Raw genomic sequence first — 23,926 nt, forward strand, 5'->3', positions numbered from 1 at the left:
GATTTAGACTGGACTCACATTTTTGTCCTCGTCCCATCTTGGTTTTTACAGTTATTGCAAGACTGGAGGTGATCGGGTACTGAGCTCGTCACGACTTTCGTCCCGCGCGCTCCTCAAGGCTCGGAACGCCCCCAAGTGGTTCAAGCTCAGCAACAAGAGCAGGAGCGAAGCCGGCCGCACCATTCTCGATTTTTAGAGGAGAAAAACAGTTTTCCAGGCTAATGGCTCCTACTTATAAAAGGGGTGCCTCCTCTCTCGCTTTTACAGCTCCAAATTCTACCTGACCCGAAACTATTAGAGCTGGGGTTGCAAATGGGGCGGGGCGAGCCTGCCGGGCTTCCTCCCCTAGTCCCACGAGGGCATTGGTACCTTCCTCTCTCAATTCCCTCTCAATAATGGTACCGTCGCGGAGGGGAGACCCGGGAGGGACTCCGCGGTCTGCGGGCTGGAGTGGCGTAGAACCACCCCTCCGGCTCCGGCGCGGTGGTATCGTCCAGCGCGCGCTGATTGGCTGCCGCGGCCCCGCAGTCGGCCTCAGCCCGCCGCGCCGCCCTCAGAACAGCTCCGGCAGCCGCGCCGCCTGGCTTTTCGTTTTCCTTGTTCTCCGCGGGCCGTGGGGGCTCCGCGCCGCGGCTGTTAGTCATGTCGGGTAGGTGACTCCTTCAGCGAGCAGCGGCAGCGGCGAGAAGGGGTCCGGCGGGTTCGGGTCGTCTTCCCGCCCACCGGAGGGCGGCGAGGGAAAGCCTCCGGCCTGAGGGAGGCTCGGGTGGGGGGGGGGGCGGCCGCGTCGCCGCCATGTTGGACTGGAGGCACGCACGCTCCCAACGCTCTCTGGCTACGAGTCACGGCGGGAGCAGTCTGGAGCCCTGTCTTTTGACCCTCCTGCCCTTGGAACCCGAGGAGACGTGCAGCTCCCGGGGAGGGGGTGTGTGAGTCTGGGGGGGGGGCGGAGGCCCCTTTACAGCATCGTAGGGGGGGGGAGCCGAGATCTGAGCATCGGCCTGAGGACTGGGGCTTCTGGCCCTCCGCTCCGCCTCAGATCTCTCAGCGGTCGTCTCGCCGCCTCGTTCCTCAGCTTCCCCATCCGAGAAGTGGAGCTGGGCCTTCCTGACTCACCCATTCATCAGGTGGGGGTCTTAAAGCTCTGGGAGCCCTTTTCACAGCACGAAATCGCACGTACGGGTCGCTCCCTCCCTCTGCTGTAACCACCGGGATTGATTGGGGTTGGGGGTGTTTGTGTATTCGGCTTCACCTTTGTACTCCCTCCTGTACTTGTTAATCTCCTGAACTTAAAAGTGAGCCTTGGCAGTTACTGATGAACACTTTTAGGTCTTCGTGGCATTCTCCTTAAACAGAGAGATCAAAGGAAAGACAGTGTTTTCCTCCAAGTGGTATTCATAGAGGCTACTGATGTTTGGAAGAGAGGCATTTACCCCTCCTGGACAGCCAGTTTGGATCCTGTTAAACCAGAAAAAGTCCTCTCGATTCTAACAGTTCCAGTTGATCACCCAGGTCCTTTATTGTTGGACTACATTTACAGGTGGCAAAGACAGACCCAGATACCCACTTGTTCTTAGCAGCCAGCATGAGTTTGTACTTTCCATCTGGGGGAAACACTGCCTAAAGCCATATGGCTTGGATAAAATATGCCTTTTAGGAGTTTCACATTTACTTACTTAATGGAGACAGTGTCTCATTATGTGTCTTTGACTGGAACTCGATGTGTAAACCAGGCTGGCTTCAAACTCAATAGATCCACCTGCCTCTGCCTTCCAAGTGTTGTGATTAAAGGTGTGAACCTATTATACCCTCTAGTTTTACACCTCTATTAATTGGCAAAGCTTTTTTAAAAAGGTATCCCCACTTGTGTGTGTGTGTGAGAGAGAGACTGTGATCAAAGGAACCATAATTGGACAAGATTCCAAATGAGCAAGAAAGACTGGGCAAGGGAAGATTATATGTCCTTAGAGTAGCATTGCTGTTAAGGAGATGGAAGCTTGGGGGAGGGGGTGTGGCATAGCTGTCGGTAGAAAAGGCTAAGCTGCACTGAAGTTAGATTTTCAAATTATGTTTCTTTTTCAAACAAGGGATTTTTCCAGAGTAGGCATTGATATGTCGTCTACTAGGTACATAATTTGTCATGGTGTCTGGTAAAGGTCCAGAAGAATATGTACAAATGCTTCCTTAGGAAGGGTATATGTAGGTTAACCATGGCTTTAAAAAAAAAAATTAGCGTTCTGCCTTCATGTAGAAATTACCAAAATTTTGTGCAAGCAGTACTTAGTAAAAACTCGTAGGATTGTTTGTACAGTGTCTTTCAGTGTATCTCCAGGCTGGCCTTGGATTCGTCATTTTTAAACATCCTCCTGAGTGGAATTACAGGCTTGCTGCACCTTGCCCAAACTGTTCTTTTTTAAATGTGTTCATATAAGACTGACATTTTTATAAAACTGTAGTTTCAATGGAAAATTTAAATTTAGAGGCATAAGTTAAACTCTTTCAAGTTTAACATGTTTTTTTGTGATGTGTGTATAAAAATGTGACTTTTGTATAAAAGTAATGCTTTGACTTGTTTTTTAATGCATGTTTAAATTAATAAACTTAACAGAATAAATTTCCCCCTAAGAAACTAGTATCATTAATAAGTTACATTCTTTAAACATTTCAGACTACACTTAGAAATTTAATTGACTCAACTAATGTAGATACTTGCTGTGTCAGACATACAAACATTAAAAAAGATAAGCATTTGGGCTGGAATTAATGCTTAGCATGCACAAAACTTAAGGATTTGATCCCGTGTCAGGAGAAAGAGATATATACATAGCATTTTGGCAATAATTTGAAATTATTGTCAGTCTGACATTTAAGAGTTATATGCAAAAGTGAGTTACTGGAGCTTTTGAATTAAAATCATGAGTGAAATATTAGTTATATATAAAATAAAGTCAAGCTATTTCTCAATTTGGCAATTAGGACAGATCAAGGAATCTTACCCTCTACATACACCTCAAAAAAAAAAAAAAAAAAGGCAAAAATTTGGGAAAGCTAAGATCCATGCTAAAAATGAAGTAGAAGCCAGTATAATACACATAGATTTATTTTGGCAATTGCAGAGAGTATAGGTTTTGTGTAGGGTGGTTTTATTATCTAAGGATGGGTGATGAAACCTTGAACTGTTAGCCAGATAATAGAAACTGAAGCCCTTACAAATCATGGGCTTACAGATTATAAATTTGAAGAACTGTGTCCTTCAGTGGAGAAATGAACACTAGGAGAAAATCCTAGTGTAAGCTGACAAGGAAGTTCAGACACAGTAGGATCTTAGGATTTGTAACCTGGAAACCTCTTACTTCTTTTTAGGTACTCATTTAGCCTTTAGGGAACCTTAAAATGGTTTAACATAAAAACATATCTATGCTGACTAACATCTTTGGGTTCCTGGGTTTAAAAAAAAAATGAAAAAGTGGAGGAATTTTCACAACATAGATCACAAAGAATCTGAGGAAATCGAGACCTTTTAAAAAGGTATTCATGGTTAAAATTGAACACTAGAAACCGGTGTCAAAATGAGTCAAATGGCAAACCAGATTAGAGCAAAAATATTTTAAAGTCTTAAAATTTAAAACTAAATAATGTTTAGAGGGAAAACCAATGACCTTGAGTTTTCTACCAAATATACTGGCACATACTGCTAAAAGAATTAATGCATAGAAAGGAAGACCAATAAAAATTGCAAGGAAAATAAAGGTGACATTATTGACATTAGGATAGTAAAGTATGAATGTTTTAGTGGAGGTTGATAATTTTGTTAAGAAAGTTAAGCAGAAATTTAGTTCTAATGCCATGGAAGTCAAATGTAAATAAAGCAATAGTAAAAATGTGGCTAAAGAAAATGTATAGAAAAGGAGTTAAAAGGGAAAGAAAATTATGGTAGTTAGAAAATTGTAAGATTTCAGACACAAGTAAAAAATTAATAGAAAAAGCAGCCCACTTAAAGCACAAAGATGTTCAGTGTTAAAAAATTACCTAGATAAATACTGTTCAGAAATAATACATATTAAACACATTGAAGGTAAGATGGAGAGAGTAACTAGGCAAACATTTGAAATGTGTTATGGGCTTGAAGCTAGTGTATATGATGTTTAAAGGAAATTCATAAGCTAGGATTTTTGACTCAAGTCTCCAATTCCAGCACTTGGGCCACAAGTTGAATATATATACCTGGTTACCTTTAGAGTTACTGTTGCTGTGGTGACTCACCATGACCAAAGCAGCTTGAAGAGGAAAGGGTTGTTTGGCTTACACTTCCATATCTGTTCATCACAGAAGTCAGAACAGAAACTCAAGCAAGGCAGGACCCTGGAGGCAGGAGCTAATGCAAAGGCTATGAAAGAGTACTGCTTACTGTCTTGCTCAATCTGCTTTATTATATAACCCAGGACCACCAGCCCAGGGATGGCACCATCTACAATGGACTGGGCCCTCCCCCATCCGTTGATAATTTTAAAAAATTAGGGAAGTCTTTTTTTCAGTTGAGGTTCCTTCCGAGTTGACATAAAACTATCCAGGACAAATGACCCCTTATCAGTTTGACACACAAACATCACTGTTTAGCTACAGCCTTTCTTGTTCATTCCCAAGATCACACATCAATATCAGCATCACACTATAAAACATTTTATAAACTTTAAAAATCCCACAGTTCTTATAAATTCAAACACTTTAAAATGATTCTTTTTAGACTTTAAAAGTCTAAAGTCTCTTAAAACCTTAAAACTTGAAATCTCTTTAAAAAGTTAGTCTTGTACCTGTGGGCTTCTGTAAAATAAAAAAAATATACTTTCTTCAAGAGGGAAGAACCAAAGCACAGTTCCAGTTTGAACACAGTAAAACCAAACTCCAGCAGTAAATAACTCAGTATCTATTGTTTGGAATTCACTCATCTTTTGGACTCCTCCAAAGGGTTTGGGCCACTTTTCTGGTTCTGCCCTGTCTTCCAGGATCTAGCTGACTGCTCCACTGCTGCTGCTGTTCTTGGTGGTTGTCCCATGGTACTGGCATCTCCAAAATCCTGGGCTACACTTTCACCAGTAACCTGTCCTGGTGCCAAGCCTCAAACTGCTCTTCATGACCCCTTCAGTCCTTGGGCTCCAACTGCTACAGAGGTTGAACCTTAATCAATGGCTTCTCCTTGCTTCTCACAGTAACTCTGACCCCTTTTTGCCTTCAAAACCAGTACTACCTGGGAGACTCTAAAACTACCAAATTGGGCTGCCAGCACAAGATATGACCTAGTCCACCTCTAGAGCACAGCTTATGTGTGTTAACTTGAGAACCACTTTCTAGTTGGTCATTTAATCATCACAAATTTCCTAGCTGACCAACATCAATTATCCCATTAAAGGAAAGGTTTTACTTTAGTGACTCTGGTCTCTGGTTAATCACAGCTGACTCTTCAGCCCTAGCTGACCCAAACCACAGATTGCTCACAAAAAAAAAAAAAAGGCTCATCAGAGTCTTTGCTTCCCTCAGAAACTTCCCAAGCCTGGCCTCCATGGTCTGAATTGCCCTCAATGTAATAATTATCTTCCAAGCTCCAAAAGAACAAATCACTGAGCTCTTAACAATCAGTGGCTTTTCTAGTTCAAAGTTAGAAAGTCCTTCCACAATCTTCCCCAAAACACAAAATCAGGTTTGTCACAGCAATACCCCACTGTCCTGGTACAAGTTTGTTTTTGAGTTACTCTGATTGTGATGATAGCCAAAGTAACTTGGGGAGGGTTTACTTGGCTTACTCTACATATGTGCTCATCGAAGAAGCCAGGACAGGAACTCAAACAGGTCAGGCAGCTCCTGAAAGCAGGAGCTGATGCAGAGGCCATTGAGGAATGTTGCCTACTGGTTTGCTCCTCATGGCTGCTTAGCCTGCTTTCTTATAGAACCCAGGACCACTACCCACATTGGGTTGGGTCCTCCCGCATTGATCATCAATAAGAAAATGCTTTACAGCTTTTCTTAGGAAGGCATTTTCTCAATTGAAGTTTCCTCCTTTCAGATGGTTTGTGTTAAGTTGACATAAAATAGCCAGTACAAGCCAGGTGGTGGCGCATGCCTTTAATCCCAGCACTCAGGAGGTAGAGGCACTCTGATTTCGAGGCGGCTGGTCTACAGAGCTAGTTCCAGGACAGGCTCCAAAGCAATACATAGAAACCCTGTCTTGAAAAACAAAACAAACAAAAATAATCAACCAAACAACAACAGAAATACCCAGTACACTGGTACATTTTGGTAATTTAGAAGAACTAACAAATAATGAACAAGTCCAGACACAAGACTCTAATGTCAGGTTATCTTAACAAGGACTTATTTTATAAACTGATTAAAAAAACAAACAAACAAAACCCTGAAAGTAACACCTGTATTTTTATTACTGAAATACATATTTTTCTGGAGGCTGTGCTTTTATGTGTGTACCTTGAAGTTTTAGTTCAGGAGAAGATTTATAGTTTCAGAGGACTGTGATTACTTAGGCTAAAGTAAGGACAAATACTAGATTTTGAGAGGTTAGAAAATTTAAGTAAATGGCTTTGGACCAAAAGGAAACACTGAGATATTAGACTGTTGATAGAAGAATACCTATGTCTTCAAGTGTTTATATACCTACCCCCAATCTTTTTTACTCTGATTGGGTGGCTTTCCTTTGCTGTTTGATAGGTATATCTATTTTCTTTTGGTTCAGGTAGAGTCTGTTCCTATTTTCCTTTGGTTGCTAGCTGCTACTCTTATCAGTTATGAAAACAGCTGTGACATATAAGATATCCCTCCCCATGTCATGTAGCCTGTGTCCTTAATTTCAGAGAAATAATTTATCAGATTTCATTTAATAGTCCTAAGGATTTTAAAAGAAATGTCACGTTGGAGATATTTGCAGTAGAATAGTGACAAATGTCACCTTAAACCTGTAATGATGTAGCTTTATGTGCTAATGATGTAAATTGACTGAAAAAAAGAAACTGGATTTTATCAAATTGCTCATTAAAGATTTTACTATTAGGTAAGGTTGGCCATATGATTAATTTGATACTCCTATTTTGTAATTGCATATTTTATGTAACATCTGTCTTATTCATCACAAATTAATACTGTTCATTTGACATTGAATATAAACCTAAAGGGTCGATCCTCCTCAATTTTGGTATGACTTAGACTTTGAACTATAGAGAAAACTTTAAAGTCTACCCTTTTCTGCCCTTTTTACTTAACACATTCGCTTAGGCTTTTTTTTTCTAAGGTAGTTTTTGTTAACTAAAATGCAGGCTAGCAGCAGGTATGTATCATTGCTGGTTTGATATGTCACCAATTGGCTAGTTGCTTGGAAGTTTGGTAAAATCAACAGCTTTTCTTAGCAAGTCTTAGGAGAGTCTTATTGGTGCTGTCAGCCACAGTAGTCCAAGAATCGTGTTATGTTTTGATGTGGTAATGATAGCCAGTGTGAGTCTGTAGATTAATCATGTCAGAGTGCATATTTCTTCCTTTTTTGGCCCTGATTAGTTTAAACATTTTTTTGTTTGCTTTTATTAAGCTACATATATGTAGCTTAAACTTTGAGGGGTGGGTTGTTGGCCTTTTGCCTTTGAAGCAAGGTCTTACTAGTCCATACAACCTAATCTGAAAGTCTTTACCTAGCATAGGCCGGTCTTGAGCTTCTGGCAATCCTTTTTGCCTCAGTTTGCCAAGTGCTGGGGTGACAGGCATGAACAACCACACCTGGTTGAGTTTTTAGTGTTTTTCAAATGATGACTTTTCGCTGATTTCATATTTGTTCTCTTTCTTGTGACCACCAGCAATTGTGAACAGTGATTTAACAATGGTGCTACTTAAAAAAAAAAGTAATTATTGTTTTAAAAATACACTGTAGACCTCACCATGTACAGATTTAATTTCTAGGTTTTCTTTTGGGTGTGTGGTTTTTTTTGTTTTTGTTTTGTTTTGTTTGAGACAGGGCCTCACTGCAGCTCTGGTTGGCCTGGAAGTTACTATGTAAACTAGGCTGGCCTTGAACTCTTAGAAATCCGCCTGCCTTTGCCTTCTGAGTGCTGGAATTAAAGGTGTGTGGTACGGTGCCTGTAATTTTTTACAGTTTCTAGCAGTATTTTCATTTGTGTAAACTAAAGTTAGTCTTAGGGGAAAGCATAATTTTAAATATGATTTAAATTCTTTTTATGTGTTTTAGATTCTGGAAGTTACAGTCAGTCTGGGGGTGAGCAGCAAAGGTAAAGTATATGTATGTTTTCATAATATCATGAGGCTGAAACTGAGAAAAATACAATTTTCTCTTTAAAATTTGCTATCTGGATGTCTTAATAAGGATAGATAAGGTAGTTCAGGCTTGTAATCCCAGCATTCAGGAACTTGAGGTAGGAGGACTCTCACAAATTTGAAGCCAGTCTGGGCTACGTAGAAAGACCCTATTCTGTTTTAAAAAAAAGGGGGGGGGGATGTAACTAAATAATTAAAACTTGTTAGCAGGGAAAGAGCTTGCCTTTATAAATAGGTGTCATGTAACATGTCTTCCTCTTTTAAGTAGTCTGATTAATAAATACATACCTTAAAGATTAAGACAAATCCTAGGTATTATAAAGATCTTTTTCTCTAGAAATTTCTTTTAGAAATTAAGAGAAGTAAAAAAAAAATACTGTTAATTTTAAATTATGTGTATGTTAGCATGTGACTATGCACATTGAGGAGGTCAGGGTGTCAGATCCCCTGAAGCTGTGGTTCTATACTTGTGATGTGCCTGATGTAGATACTGGGAGTTGAGCCCAGGTCAACTGGAAGAGCCTGCAGTTCTCCTAACCTCTGAGCTATCGTTCTGCCTAGAGAATGTCTTAAAACTCACATCAAACAAGTTGTTAGAAAAAGCATTTTAGTTTTTGATGATATATAATGTGATACTTTTTAAAAAAAGTTTGTGTGGGTGTTCTGTCTGCATGTTCGTACCATGCACATGCAGTGCCCACAGAGGCCTGAAGAGGGTGTCGGATCCTTGTGGGACTGATGTTAGAGATGGTGGTAAACTAATATATGAATGCTGGGAATCAAATTTAAATCATCTGGAAGATCAGTAAGTGCTCTTAACCAGAGTCACCTCTCCAGCTGCAGAGCAGATTTTCTTCTCTCTCTCTCTCTCTCTCTCTCTCTCTCTCTCTCTCTCTCTCTCTCTCTCTGTCTCTCTCTCCCCTTCCATTCCTCCCTCCCTCTCTCCCTCCCTTCTTTCCTTCTTTCTTTCTTTTAAATTAAACCATTTATTTAAATAACAAGGACAACTGAACCCTGTCGTCCTTGAGTTCAGTTGGCAGTCTCCAGTTGCACTGAAACTTGAGCCAGAAAACAGCACTGCACATTAAGGAAGATCAGAGCTAGAACAGATTTTCTTAAATCAGTATAATACAGTGCTTAGCAGTTTGTAAAAGTCCTATATGATGGTCAGCTGTTCTTGTTTACCGGAATAACCTTTAATCTAATACTACAACTATTGTTGGAAACTCAATGTGAGATATTAAGCATATCAGAAACAAAATTGATGTGATTTTGTTTTTATAAGATAGTGCTAGCCTCTTAGTAGGTACCTGGCAAGTATCTCTTTATTGCTTGTATTTTTAAAAGTTCAGGATTCTGGAAAAAAAAAAAAAAAATAGTTCGGGAATTTTAGTATTAGATTGCTCTAAAATAAAAGGTTTTATTTTGAAGATAATTTTCTTTGGGTATTAAAGAGCCATATAATCAGAGAGTTGTTTTTTGACTTGCTAGTATTTACATGATATAATTTTTTAGTTAACTTTTTAGTTAAGACTTAGGAAGGTACATTTATTCAATAACAATGCATATTTATCAAACTACTTGGCAGTTTTTTGTTGGTACTTTGGATCTAATTATTGAAGCATTTAAACTGGACTTTTGTAACATTGTGCCTTTTCTTGTAAATTCAAGACATTCAGTTCAAACAAATAATAGTACAAAGAAATTCATCTGTTTTCATAAGCTTAAAATGTTACATTTTTAACCCAGGCATGGTAGCACGTGCATTTAATCCCAGCACTTGGGGAATCTCCTAGTTATAGGCCACCCTGATCTACAGAGGGAGGACAGCTAGCAAAACCCTGTCTCAAAAGACAAACAAGTTACCTTTTTTCTCTATGGGTCTTACCATGCAGTTTTTGGAAATAGCACTTTCTTAGGAATGGCTGGTTGTTCTTGTTTTGAGACAGACTCTAACTGTATAGCTTTGGCAAGCTTAAAACTTGCTATGTAGATCCAGCTAGCCTCAAACTCACAAAGGTCTGCCAACTTCTGTGTTTTGAGTGCTGGGATTAAAGATAAGGGCTACCATGTGGTCATCAGAATGGTTATTTGTATACACATTTTTAGCTGCAAGCAACTATTACGCTTTAAGAATTAGAAATCTCTGTATCTGATATTAAATAAAAATCTGTTTATAGAATGCTACTGTTCAATGCCTTTCTGTTTTATTTATTCCAAAACATAATTTTCTTAGTTTTATAGCTCTGGTGAAATATTTATGAGAAATTTTCACAGCAACCTTTAATATTGACATTCCAGAGGTCTGGGAATGACTTCTTTTATGTCTTTAGTTGTTGGTTATTAATTTAGATTCTAAGAGACAGGCAGAATTATTGTTTAAATGTAAATAGCCTTTTATTTTGAGTCACTCACTAAAAACAACCAAAAAAATAACTTTATAACTAGTAGCCAGAAAAACAAAAACTAGGTTTGGTTGAAGGCAGTTTTTATTTAAGCTTTTCAATTTCTTTAAGCATATGTCTTTCAAGTATTACAATTTTCTTTTACAGTTATTCTTCCTATGGAAATCAAGGCAGTCAAGGCTATGGACAAACATCACAAGTAGGTTGAAAAATCAGTTGTTTTTCTTATAAATGGTTATTATATTTACTAAGTATAGTTATTTCATTTAGTAAATAATAAAGTTGGAGTGTTTACCTGAATTTCAGAGCTATTCTGGCTATGGGCAAACGACTGATTCTTCGTATGGACAAAACTATGGTGGTTACTCCAGTTATGGACAGAATCAATCAGGTTGGACTAGTTTATGAAATTGCTATTTTAGAGAGTCAGGAATCAGAGCCTTTACTAAATAGTATTCTTATCTAATTTTTAGGTTATTCACAGTCCTATGGTAGTTATGATAATCAAAAGCAGAGCTCATATGGCCAGCAATCATATAATAACCAGGGACAACAAAACACGGAATCATCAGGAGGGTAAGGAAACAGTAAACTATTGAAATTGTCTTGGATGTGCCTGCCTTTGTAGTTCCATTTAATTATTTTTTAATCCTGGTACTAGAACCCAAAGCTTTGTGTATGCTATATAAGTAAGTACTCTACCACTGTTCCCAAGTCCTTCATTTTGTTTTTGTGCCACTTGGATGCATTACCTTTAAAAAAAATTTTTTTTAGATACATTTACTTTGATTTGTGAGTATTATGTGTATTCTGTGTACCATGTGTGTGTGTGCTGATGTCCACAGAGGCCACTTGTAGAAGTAGAGTTGCATGCAGCTGGTTGTGAGCTACCATGTGGGTGTTGGGAATTGACTTTGGGTCTTCTTTAAAAACAAGTGCTCTCAAACACTGAGCCATCTCTCTAGGCCTCCCTTCCCTTTTTGTTTAGAAGTGTTTCACTATGTAGTCATGTTGGCTTAAAAGTTTATATAGACCTCTGTAAAATGGAAATAACTACTAGTATTATTTCTTAGTGGAGTTTTATTGTGTTTTATTTGGTGGACTAATCCACATTCCTGAGTGTATTTGGTCCTCAGACACCACAATGAAACAACACTAGTGGTTATTTCTGTTTTGTAGAGGTGAAGAAGGTTAAAAGAACCAGAGCCTGGGGTTTTTAGTTGTCTGTTTCTGGCTGCAGTGACAGAAGTACTTTAAGTGAAGTGTAAATGGCACTGGGGAAAGAACTGTGAGGTCAGATTATTGGTCTTAGAAAAGTAAGTAGAACATACATATGTAGAAAATAATATCTGGAAGACATGCTGCGTTAGGAAAAACTTTTAAGCCTTATTGCTAAATTTAATCATAAAGGAAATGCTTTTATAAAGGCTGTATATTTGAAAGAATGAAATAAATGTAAAGCAAAGAGAAATTTTTTTTTGACTATTTTAAAGTAAATAATTAGTGTTCAAACTATAGTTTTGTGGTGCTTTGAGTTGGGAGTTAGAATAGATTGTTGTGGTATTCTGTAGGATTGGGTGTAACTGTTAAGATTTGAGACAATTACCCCCTCCCCCCTTTTGAGATGCACCTGTCTCCCCAGTTCCAAAAGAACATGCATCATGCCTTGCTACAAATACAAAAAACATGATGTTGAAAGGTAGTGACATAGAGCCTTTCAGTTAACTAGTAAGAGAACTCTGGCCTTGTTTACTAAAGAATCATACGTATCTTCTTTCTTTTAGCTCAAGAAAGTAAAAACTAGTTATTTTGTTAATGGCATTTAAAAGTGCTTTTTGTTGTTGTTGTTTTCTCCCCTTTGGCTTTTTTTTTTTTTTTTTTTTTTTTAAGTGATAGTGAAATTGTTTTTGGAGTGTGTTCTGTTGATGAGTTTTCATAGATTGAAGAACCAAATAATTAACTGTAAGAGCATAGTACTAGACATTGCTGAGGTCTTGCTGACTACTCCTTTTTATTTTGGTGTTCTTTAACTTGCTACAGTAAAGTAAGATCTTATGTTCTTGATTTCTGTTTAGCCAAGGTGGAAGAGCACCTTCATATGGCCAGTCTGACTATGGTCAGCAAGATTCTTATGACCAGCAGTCAGGCTATGATCAGCATCAAGGCTCATACGATGAGCAGTCAAATTATCAGCAACATGATTCCTATAATCAAAACCAGCAGTCTTACCATTCACAAAGGGAAAACTACAGCCACCACACACAAGGTAAGATTATAATGGCTCTTAGCTTTTTTTTTTTTTTTTTTAATTCCTTCACAGAATTGTTTGTTGAGTTAGAATTTTACTTGTCGATAAAAATTTTAGATCCAATTATCTATCTCATGGCTATCAAACTATTAAAACTTTTTTTTTTTTTAAACTATCTGGAGTTTGTCAGGTCATGTGATTTTATTTACTTTTCCTTTGTCTTAAACTCTAAGCATTTATTTGACAATGCTATTGTCAGGTTTTTTTTTTTTTTTTCTTTTTAAAATTTTTTTTTTTTCTTTTGAGAATTGTTTCTCTGTGTAACTATCCTGGCTGTGCTGGAATTCACTCAGTAGACTAGGCTGGCTTCAAATTCAGAGATCTGCCTGCCTCTGCCTGCTGAGTGCTGGGATTAAAGACCCCAGGCCACCACCGCTCAGCTTGTTTGTTGTCCTTTCTCTCCTTCCCTTCCCTTCCCTTCCCTTCCCTTCCCTTCCCTTCCCTTCCCTTCCTTCCCTTCCCTCCCTCTCTCCCTGCTTCCTTCTTTTTTTCCTTCCTTAATCTCTCTCTCTTTCCTTTTCATAATCTTAAGGTTTATTTTATGTATGTAGTGCTTTATCTGCATGTACACCTGCATGCTAGAAGACATTGGTTCCCATTATAGAGCCACAATGTGGTTGCTGGGAATTGAACTGGAAGAGCTGCCAATGCTCTTCACAGAGCCATCTCTCCATCCCCTGTTGTCAGTTCTTTTGCTGGTGGTATACTTGATTTGGGAAAGCTATCCTCTGCTAGCCTTCTCTAATCCTAGGAAAGAAAATATAGTCATTAATTTCTCTTGTTTCATAGCACTTTATATATGTTACTGATTAGTACTCAGACCACATCATGCAACTCACAGCTTAAGGACAAAGGTTCCCCCCTGCACTCCCCCACCCCCAGGCCATAATGCATTTATTGTCTGGATAGGACTTGGCTCCTACTAAGTGGTTATTAAACAGTTTTGCTGGGGAAAAAATTATTTTTGTTGTTCTAGGAATTGAATCCCAGGGCTTTGTATATGTTATGTAAACACTTCGTCACTGAGCTATAGCACCAGCCATATTGATAATAGAGTGAATGAGTAAAAGCAGATAGTCATTTTCTGAATATCTTTCTTCTCAGTTTGAAAATGTGTGGTGGCTGTGGTTATGCCTGATCTATGCTTGACGCATTTAATGTTTTTGAGGTGAAAAAAAAAAAATAGAAGTAGAGTTCTGTTTTTAAGTTATTAAAGTTCTTAAATCGAAAGTTTCTAGTTTAGCTAAAATCATTCCACTTGCTGTCAGGTTTTGCAGTAATATGTAATCTGACATAGATATAATTCTCAAGCACATTTCCAGAATGTGCATTTTGCTTACATTTTGGTGTATTTGTGTCCTCTGAGGGACATACTGTATGGTTTAAGGCGACATTTAAAATTATTCTTTGAAGCATTTAATTAGAAACAACACTAAATGCTTGGTTTGGTGACTTATATATGAGAGTTAGACAGTATTGTTTTAAGCTCAAGAATTCAAGATCAGCCTAATGTAGGGAGTCATTTGTTGCAACAACATAAAAAAATTGAAGTGACAGTGTTTTTATGTGTTATATTTTCATTTTTGTAGATGACCGTCGTGATGTGAGTAGGTATGGAGAAGATAATAGAGGATATGGCGGGTCACAGGGAGGAGGTAGAGGGCGTGGGGGATATGACAAGGATGGAAGAGGTCCTATGACAGGATCAAGGTAAGTATTTAGTTACAGATACCTTCATTTTCTCTTTCTCTTAGTCCTTTCCCTATTTTATTCTGGCATTTACTTTAGTTAAAGAGGCATTCAGAAATTATGTTGTAGAAAAAAAAAGAACAAATTAAAACTTTATTTTGAAATCTCTATGTCATAAATTACTTCAGAAGAGGCTATTTTGATAGTATTTCATATGGTGTATATTAATTTAAACACCATTAAAGCTCCCTGCTGTGGTTATGATTCAGTTGAATTACTTAATTGGTTTTCCTGCTGGAGCTAGATTCAAAATTCCTTTGAAAAATAACTCTGGAAACCAAAGTACCTTAACAATGAAAAGGTAAGTTGAGTTCCCTTGGATGGACAGGGAAAGTATTAGGCAGTGGCAGAGTAGAAAGATGGGATAGACATGTAAGGAAATTTTAATGCATGTCTCTTCTTAAAAATAATTATTGAAGTAATTACTATAACATACAACATTCTATAATTTTTCTGATCATAGCTTTGGTGTGTGAAGCCTTTAATTTACCTTTCTCATTGCTATTTTTAAATTATTAATGTTGATTTCATGTTTACAACATAGTTTATAAAAACTGATTTTAGCATAATATTTAAATATATTTGTAAAGTTAGTATATTGGTCTTGAAAATGGAATGAAAAACCAATTGGTCTATGCCCTAAGATGAAATTTGTAGATTGTAAATTTGTGAAATAAACAGGCTTTAAAATAATTTATGTTTATTGGAAATTGAAATATCATTGTCCTGATATTTAATGATATGGCAATAGTACTTCAGTCCTGTCCTTAGGGACTGAATGTCCCTTAAGGTGACATGAAAAACAACATATGTGCATGTATACATACGTATGTATACACACACACACACACACACACACACTCACTCACACACTCACTCACTCTTGTTTCAAGTGAGCCATAAATTTGCTCTTATGCTTTCAATGTACTATATTCTTTGATATTATGGAAATTCCAACATCTAATAATTTTGAAAATTTTTGTAAGAGGCGTTAAAGGCATTTTTAAGAAATGAGTTTTTTGGATTGGTATTCACTTTACCAAGATAAATGATATTATATGTGTCTTCATTATCAGAAGAACAGTCTGTTACCATCACTTATTATTTGTATATAAATTAACAGTATAAAGTAAGATGGTACTTAATTTTTACCTAGTAACCTCTCCCTAACCTAAAACAATCCCTGAGATAACAACTGTTAGATATTTAATTTACCAAATGGAGTTGTTTTATATAACTGACTACCTGGAATGCTATCAATGTTATATGTGTCATAAGTTCAATTTTCTGCATAAGGAAGCTACAGTCTAATAGATTATCTAGTAAAACTGACTGTCTAGTTGAATGATGGAGTCCCACTGTTTTAGGAGGAAGGGAATGGGTAGGGAGTCTATAAATAACATTTTAGTTTGTTGACAGAGCACTCATCTTAGATCTACAGGGTTGAAAGAATGTTGAATGGTTCTTCCCTGCTAAGAGAGAAGGACCTTAAACGGTCTGGGTCTTTTTTCCTTGGCAATATATTTTGAGTATAATTTGTAGCTCAGATACTAATTGATGAGCTAAATTTTTAGTTTTAAATCTCTTTATACATAGAAACTCCATACAAAGAGCTTGTATAGAAGCCTGGCATATATTAGGTGAAAATGATGAAGAGTTTTTTAGTCTTGACTACTTCCTCTTCCCCCAGTAGATTAGTTTCTAAACATAAAGCCTGTTTAGAGATCTGGGTGGCTATTACTCTTTGTATTGAGGTAGCAACATTTTTGTTTTTTGGGGATTTTGTTGTTGTTGTTAAAGGCAAGATGGTAATGTTTTAGGCTTTGTAGCTCTTAAGACTTGCCCTTAGAGCACCAAAGTAGTCATAAGTGAATGTAAACAAATCAGGCTCTGTTCTAATAAAAGTTTACTTATGAATCCTGACGTTAGAACTCTGGGCTGAGTGTGGTGGTGCACACCTTTAATCCCAGCACTCTGGAGGCAGGCTGATCTCTGTGAGTTCACTCACAGCCAGCTTGGTCTACATAAAGTTCTAGGACTACCCTCTTGTCTCAAGAGAACAAAAAATGAGAGTTCATATAATTTTCATGTGCTATAACATTTTTAAGATGTGCCCTTTAGCTTATTCATTGGGGTACAGTGTTGTGAATTCGACTATAATTGTTCAGTTTCATATCTCTTTTTTTTAACATACTTGGTTTTGTGCTTAACTACCAAAATACACAAGAGTTTTAATTAGTCTTCAGCAATGCAATTTTTTCTAATTAACTTAGTATGTTGAAACTTTTATCTGTGGGGGTATAGAAGGATAGAGGGACAGAACGGTTAGATTTATCATCTTTTAAAAAAGGGTCATAGTTTTGAGGGTGAGGTTTGGATATGTGGTAAAGAATAGGATGTTCTTATTTCTGTGATTGGTTGGCTGGAGGGAGACTTTAAATCAAAAAAGAAGCCACTGACTTAATTTTGGAGAGAAACGTTGACAATTTAATGGGATAGAAGCTAAGATAAAGATGAAAGATGTTCCAGAACCATTTTTTTTAAAGCATTGATTATTATCTTGCAGAATAACTTTTTCCCCCATTGTTTGTATGTAATCAAGTGTTTCAAGTTCTTACGGGTAAATTCCAAAATTGTTCTGAAATTTTGAGTATTTTCTTTTGCAAGAGAAGTTTAATTAGCTCCCTTAAAAAAAAATGTGTATGTTCAACCCAGCATGGTGGCACATGGTAGCTTAGTGTTAAAGTGTTTGCTAAGGATGGTTAAAAAATATTGAATTTTAGCCTGCTGTGGTTACACACACCTTTAATGGCAGGCAGAGGCAGGTGGGATCTTTGAGTTCCAGGCCAGGCTGGTCAACAGAGTGAGTTCCAGGACAACTAGGGCCACACAGGGAAACCAAGTCTCGAAAAAACCAAAACATAATAAATAAAAGTTGGATTTTATTTTCAGCACCTGAATATGATGGAGATTATATTTGCTCTAGTTGTAATCTAGAACAGCACTTACTCCATGGAAAACTGTGGATTTTAAATTTGAACTATGTATGCTGTTTTAAATGTTCTAGAAGCCACACTGAAAAGAAAACAGAAAGCCCAGAGCTATAGTTTCTTGGATTCAGTTTATAGGACTGACAAAGATAGAGGAAACAGAGAAATAATATCAGTGAAATCAGTTTTAATATACTTTATTTAACTCAGTACATCTAAAATATACCATGTAATGGATAAGCTATGATGCTAGAACTGGAACTTAATTTCCTTTTTGATATTTAGAGGTCATCACATTTTAGTCTACATTTTAAACATATGTAGATACTAACTATATATTGGACATTACAGCTCTACAAAGAGAAGATTCTTGTCTTCTTAAAGTTATTTTATATATGTTGATTCTGAAAGCCTTTTTGCCACACATCTAGGACACGAGGGAAGTCAAACAGACTATTAGGAATGATATCAAATTGATTAAATCATTCACATACAATATTGTTGGTCTTTTCCTCCCACTCTCAAAATGTGTGTTTTAGATTTATTAGTATGAAAACTCAAGCACAGTGCAAGGTTTTAAATTCTTTTATTGCTTTTTAGCTATGTTCTTTCTTTTTCTAAGTGAGTTTTTTTTTTTTAAGATAAAAGACTCCTGCAGCCCAGTTCATACTAAGCCCTGCTACTTAGGAGGTAAAGGCAGAAGAACCTATAGACTGGATAACTTAGCAACATTGTTCTGGGTTTATTTCCTAGTAGTGATAAGTTGGTGGTGTGGCAGTATTCCTGCATCATCCTATGACTTCTAGGAAATTTGGATACATGTAGTTTTTGGGTTTTTTATTTGTTTTGTTTTTGTTTTTTAAATCATAAATTGAGAGCTTAATGTCATGGCTTATGTTTGTTATCTGTCCCAGTACTTGGGGCATTGCCGTAGTTTGAAGCCAGTCTGGGCCCCCTTGTAATAGGCTGACCCAAGTGATATAAAATAGGAAACTCTGCCTTCAAACAAGAAAACAGTGCAAGCCCCTAAAACAAAAACTTAAACTGGGCTTGGTGGCATACACCTTTAATCCCAGCACTCCAGAGGCAGAGATGGATGGGTTTATGTGAATTTGGGGCCAGCCTTGTTTACAAAGCAATTTCCATGACAGCCAGGACTGTTACACAAAGAAACCCTGTCTTGGGAGGAAAGAAAAACTCAAATTTTTTTCTTCAAAAAAGTTTTGTTTTTAACTTTTTATTTTATATGTGTGATATTCTTCTTGCATGTATCTCTTTACACTGCATGCCCATGAAGGCCAGAAGAGGGTATTGGATTCCCCTAGGACTGGAGTTCCAGATGGCTGTGAGTCATGTGGGTGCTGGGAATTGAATATGATTCTCTGCACCAAGCCATCTTTCCAACCCCAGGTTTTCTTTTCTATTGAATCTGCTTTTCTGACTATGTGCTGATAATACATTGAAACCTTCAGTCTACCCTAGAGTCCTCTTTTCCTTTTGTTTTTGGATTTAAGTTTCTTTATGTAGGGGTACTCAGCCAATTAAATTGATGATGCATATGTCTTGTACATATCTCTTCTACTTTACCTTAAAATGGCCTTGAGGTAATTCTTTTGTGCAAATGTTTGCTTCTATTTCTGGGATTGAAAACAAATTTGTAGCGTCTTGACTCAGCTGTTGAAGTATCTTTCTGTCTGAATTTGCTAATGAGACCTTAATATGTGGAAGAAAAAACTTTGTAACTTAACTGCAAGTTTGAAAGAAATTTGCCACAGGGATATCTCCTTTACTACTAGTGAATACTCCTTAAAGTCTGTTTCTGGAGTTAATACATTTCTTAGTAAAGGGAATGTAATATAATGAATAAAAAATTTACTTGAGAAAAAATGGTTGAATGCTATTTGAATGTAGTACTTCTTAGATTTAAATATGCATATGACTTACTTAGTGAAATGCAAATTGTCAATGGAGACTGAGTCTGAATTTTTCTGAGAAGCTCTTAAGCTATGTTTATGCATGTGCTAACCATTTGAATAGTAAGGGTGTAGAACTGGGTTTTGTGAAGAAGGAAGCAACCTTACTGTTTTTTATATATCCTTTTAGAGATGCATCTTTAAATAATTTTATATTTATTTGTGTTTAACTGTGTAGTAAATATTAGCCATATATATGGGGTGTCTGCAGATGGAAGAGGTTATTGGATCATCTGGAAATAGAGATATAGGCAGTTATGTGCAGTTGCTGAACATGGGTGCTGGGCAACCAAACTTGGGTCTCTGAAAGTAGCAAGTGCTCTTAACCACTGAGTCATCTCTGCCTTTTGTTGTTGTTCAGCCATGCCACATAATGGTGCCCACCTTTAATCTCAGTACTTGAGAGTCAGAGGCAGTTGCATCTCTGACTTTGAGGCTAGCCTGATCTATAGAGCGAGTTCCAGGACAGCTAGGGCTATGTAGACAGACCCTGTCTCAAAATCAACCACCACCACCAAAATTGTTCAAAGTTATATTGTTGGCCAACTTGGAAATGAGTCTGCCTTATATATAAAATTACATATTTTCCTTGAATTGTGGGCCAAATCAGCAGTTTTGTTGACAACAAAGCAGTTAGGATATGTTTTATGAACAAATAGCTTCTAGTTTCCTTATACAAGTCTGCGTTCATCTTATAAACACCCTAACCTCCTAAAATGGCATGATGGCACACACCTGTAATCTCAGTGCTGGCTCAGTAGCTAGCCAGCCATTCTAGCTGATCCGTGAAAAATCGTATCTCAAAATATAAGGCGGTGAACAGTAGAAGACTCCTGATAGATGTCTGGCCTCCACATGCAGGCACAGCTGTGCACGAGTTCATCATGTACAAGAAAATAAATTAAACATCAGCAATTTTTAAGAAATGTGGGCTTGATATTTTCAATAATTCTTGTCTGTCATTGGGATTCTGAGGTTTATCTTCAAGGGAACCTTGGCTTCTTTGAGGGAACCTTGGCTTCTAATATTTTCAAGGGGCTGGGAGTATAGCTTAATGGTAGACCATCCACTCAAGCAAGCATGAGGCTCTATGTTCATTTCCCAGTACTGCAAAAGAAAGGAAACATTGTTTTCAACAGTTTGACCTCAGCTTTATTGGGCTCTTCATAGCAAATGCACTTGAGGAAGAACTCAAGGTCATTTTTATGTATGTAGCAAAATCAGGACCATTATTAAGTCCCTGTCTCTAAACGAAAATGACTAGCTTCTCTTTCTTACGAAGGTAGCAATGATATACCTGTTATTTAAAGTGTAGGGAAGACACAGGTACTGTGCTGAAATAGTAATTTCAAATACAAAGCTGTGTCTATGAAGAACTTAAGTTTATATTGTCTCCATAGCTCTGAACCAATCTTATTTTTCTGCTAGAAAGATTTTCTGTGATATACACAACAAAAGCAAATTAAAACGCATGTGTGTGTACCTAAGTTGACTACAAAACAAAATATCTTTATGTCAGGGTAATAAAATGTAAAAGAGAAAGCTTTCTCATTTAGTCACTAGTTTTCATTGGGTGATTCAGAAAAACCTTCTAGAGTTGGGTAATCATTAGAGCAGAAAGTTGTAAGCAGATAGCTTCTAGCTTCATGATAAAGTTGAGCAGGAAATCAGATATCAGGAAATTTTGTGTTATTTCTTTATCACCACCTATATTTTAGAAGAATAATGTTTTTTAGTAAAGAGAAACAGACCTAAGGGATAAATAGAATTTTTTTGTTTTAATTTCTTGATTAGAATGAGCTGCTTAGATTTGTTACATAAAGCTATGGTATAAGGATCATTGACTTAACTGACACTGTAAATTTGCCAAATAAAGTCATTTTATGGGCAGCTACAATGTTGGAGTAGTTGCATTCTCTAACATAATCTGCTGCTTTGATACTTAGAGCATTTGGCAGCATTGAACCTCAGCTGTGATATGAAAAGATATTATATTCCAATGGATAATGGAGAAGAACTGTTTTGAGTTAAGATGCTTTTAGTCCTCATTTTATCAGTTTTCTCAAAAAAATTCAAGCATTAAGACTTCTTTCATTCAGGCCCTTTTTTGTTTAAATTTATGTATCATTTTAAATAAGTTCATCTCATAAAACCCATAATTTAATATCACAGCAAAATCTGTACTCAGGTTTTACCTTTCCTATTCTGCTATCGAAGTCTCACTTGGCTTTTTATTATGTCTGGTCTTTTAGCTTTTTCCTGTATTTCAAAATATCTCTTGGAAAAGAATACTTGCTCCAATTTCACATTCTTCATGCTTTTTGAGTTATGGTTTGAGTAGTAGTCTTTTGCTTGGGGTTGGGAAGTGCCTTCTTCTTTTTTTTTTTTTTTTAAACATAAAAAGTATAATAAATGTGAAAAGACAACTTGTAGAAATAAATCCTAGAGAAAGCACTTAGATTGAATCATTGAATTCTTAAATGGAATTTACTGGAAAGTTAGTGGTGCTACTATTTTCCTAGGCACTCTACTTGTGACAGTTAAGTGTAGATTGAGCCCAGGGCTCAGCACATTAGAGACTTAAGGAAGAAATCATTTCTTCAATTTTTCCTCTGCAGTGGTGGTGACCGCGGTGGCTTCAAAAATTTTGGTGGTAAGTGCTGAGTATCCCAAAATGTTTCAGTGGAAATGCTATATAAACCTAAAAGCCACCAATATCTCGCAGATGCAGTCTCAGCCCTTTCTTATTTTGTTGAGGCTGGTGTGTTGTGTGCATACTCTGTATTCACGTTTATATCAAAGTAAATATTAAAAGCCAAAACTGATCTCAAATAGTCCAGGTTTCTACACAGTGCATTTGCATGAAAGAGTCTGAGACCAATGAATGAGAATTTCACTGGGTTTTCACAGTAGGTTTTTTTCTTTTATAAAGGTAGTTGACACGGTGTTTTTAAATCATTAGGTGTTTCCAATTACTCTTTACAATCAGTGCTTGACAAGAATAATGACAAAAGTGGTGGGTGCCGTCTTGGACAAGTTTAAGGAAATGTTGACACTCATCTCAATTTCTTAAACTTTTAATAATAAAAATTGCTTAAGTATTATTTTATAAACCTGTGATGGTTGACTTTCAATGATTTGGAGGTATTGAGTTTACATGCTTGGTTATTACCGTCTTCTTTCAATTTCAAAAGAATTGCCTTAGACAGCCTTGTCTTTTCTTCTCTCTTAGGTCACAGGGATTATGGGCCCAGACCAGATGCTGGTAAGATTCTTGATAGTTTGGTTTTGCAGTTACAAAATGTCATTTTTTTGTCCCTTGAAGAGGATAATGTGTTTGGAGGAGAAAATACTAGCAGGAGAGTTAATTTAACTTAATTAATGGTGCTGCCAGATCTGGGCAATTTGATTCCTAAAAAGAATATCCCCCCCCCCAAAAAAAATTCAGGGCGTCTTGATTAGAAAGCTTGCTAGAGAAATTGCTGTTTGTGCTTTTCTGTTTGAAAAAACATTGAAATTTTTGCTGTTACTGGCGTTAATACAATCCAATTTAAGAGAAGTTTGCTATCTTAGCAACATAGAGATTTTAAAAAATGCTGTGTTTAAAAAACTCTTCAGCTGGGTAGTGGTGGTACACGCCTTTTAATACCAGCATTTGGAGGCACAGGCAGGCTGATCTCTGAGTTTGAAACCGGCCTGGTCTAGAGTGAGTTCCAGAACAACCAGAGCTACACAAACATAAAAGGCTCATAGATTAGTGGTTTTAGTGAACATAACAAATTTAAGTTCATGTATAAGAGAATTGTCTTTCTCTGGGTGGAAGGCACTAATTTTATGTGGCTTTTCGGTTTTACATGAATTCAAGGCTGTAGATTTGCTTTTGGAGCATTTTGAAAGTTATGGTTTAGAGGTTAAAATCTATTTGAGTAAAAAATATTTAATATATATTGAAATCAGAACTTTTGTTTTTGTTAAGATGCCAAAGTATTCTATATGGATGGCAATTTCTGAATTATCCCTTGATGGACTGAATTTTTATACAACTTTCTTACTTTGTTGTACTAATCCAAAAGTGTGCGTGTAAGGTAAGGTGTGTGTACCAGGTGCTCTTACCTTCTGATATATATATATGTATATATATACACAAGGCTTTTTTTTTTTTTTTGCAGTGAATGGGAA

General features: G+C 37.0%; 1 protein-coding gene across 1 annotated transcript in view; it reads left to right on the top strand.

Moving 5' to 3' along the window:
- Positions 1 to 506: 506 nt before the first annotated feature.
- Taf15 (TATA-box binding protein associated factor 15) overlaps positions 507 to 23,926 on the top strand; it is a 31,389-nt gene continuing 7,969 nt past the window's right edge. The window contains exons 1-9 of the mRNA XM_051181151.1: positions 507 to 649; positions 8,237 to 8,276; positions 10,875 to 10,926; positions 11,034 to 11,118; positions 11,201 to 11,303; positions 12,803 to 12,993; positions 14,625 to 14,745; positions 22,366 to 22,400; positions 22,980 to 23,012. Coding sequence (XP_051037108.1) covers positions 643 to 649; positions 8,237 to 8,276; positions 10,875 to 10,926; positions 11,034 to 11,118; positions 11,201 to 11,303; positions 12,803 to 12,993; positions 14,625 to 14,745; positions 22,366 to 22,400; positions 22,980 to 23,012 — 667 coding nt within the window. The 5' untranslated portion in view covers positions 507 to 642. The remainder of the gene's footprint in view (positions 650 to 8,236; positions 8,277 to 10,874; positions 10,927 to 11,033; positions 11,119 to 11,200; positions 11,304 to 12,802; positions 12,994 to 14,624; positions 14,746 to 22,365; positions 22,401 to 22,979; positions 23,013 to 23,926) is intronic.

This window comes from Phodopus roborovskii, unplaced genomic scaffold, assembly GCF_943737965.1.
Source record: "Phodopus roborovskii unplaced genomic scaffold, PHOROB, whole genome shotgun sequence".
In the NCBI taxonomy this organism is placed as follows: domain Eukaryota; kingdom Metazoa; phylum Chordata; class Mammalia; order Rodentia; family Cricetidae; genus Phodopus; species Phodopus roborovskii.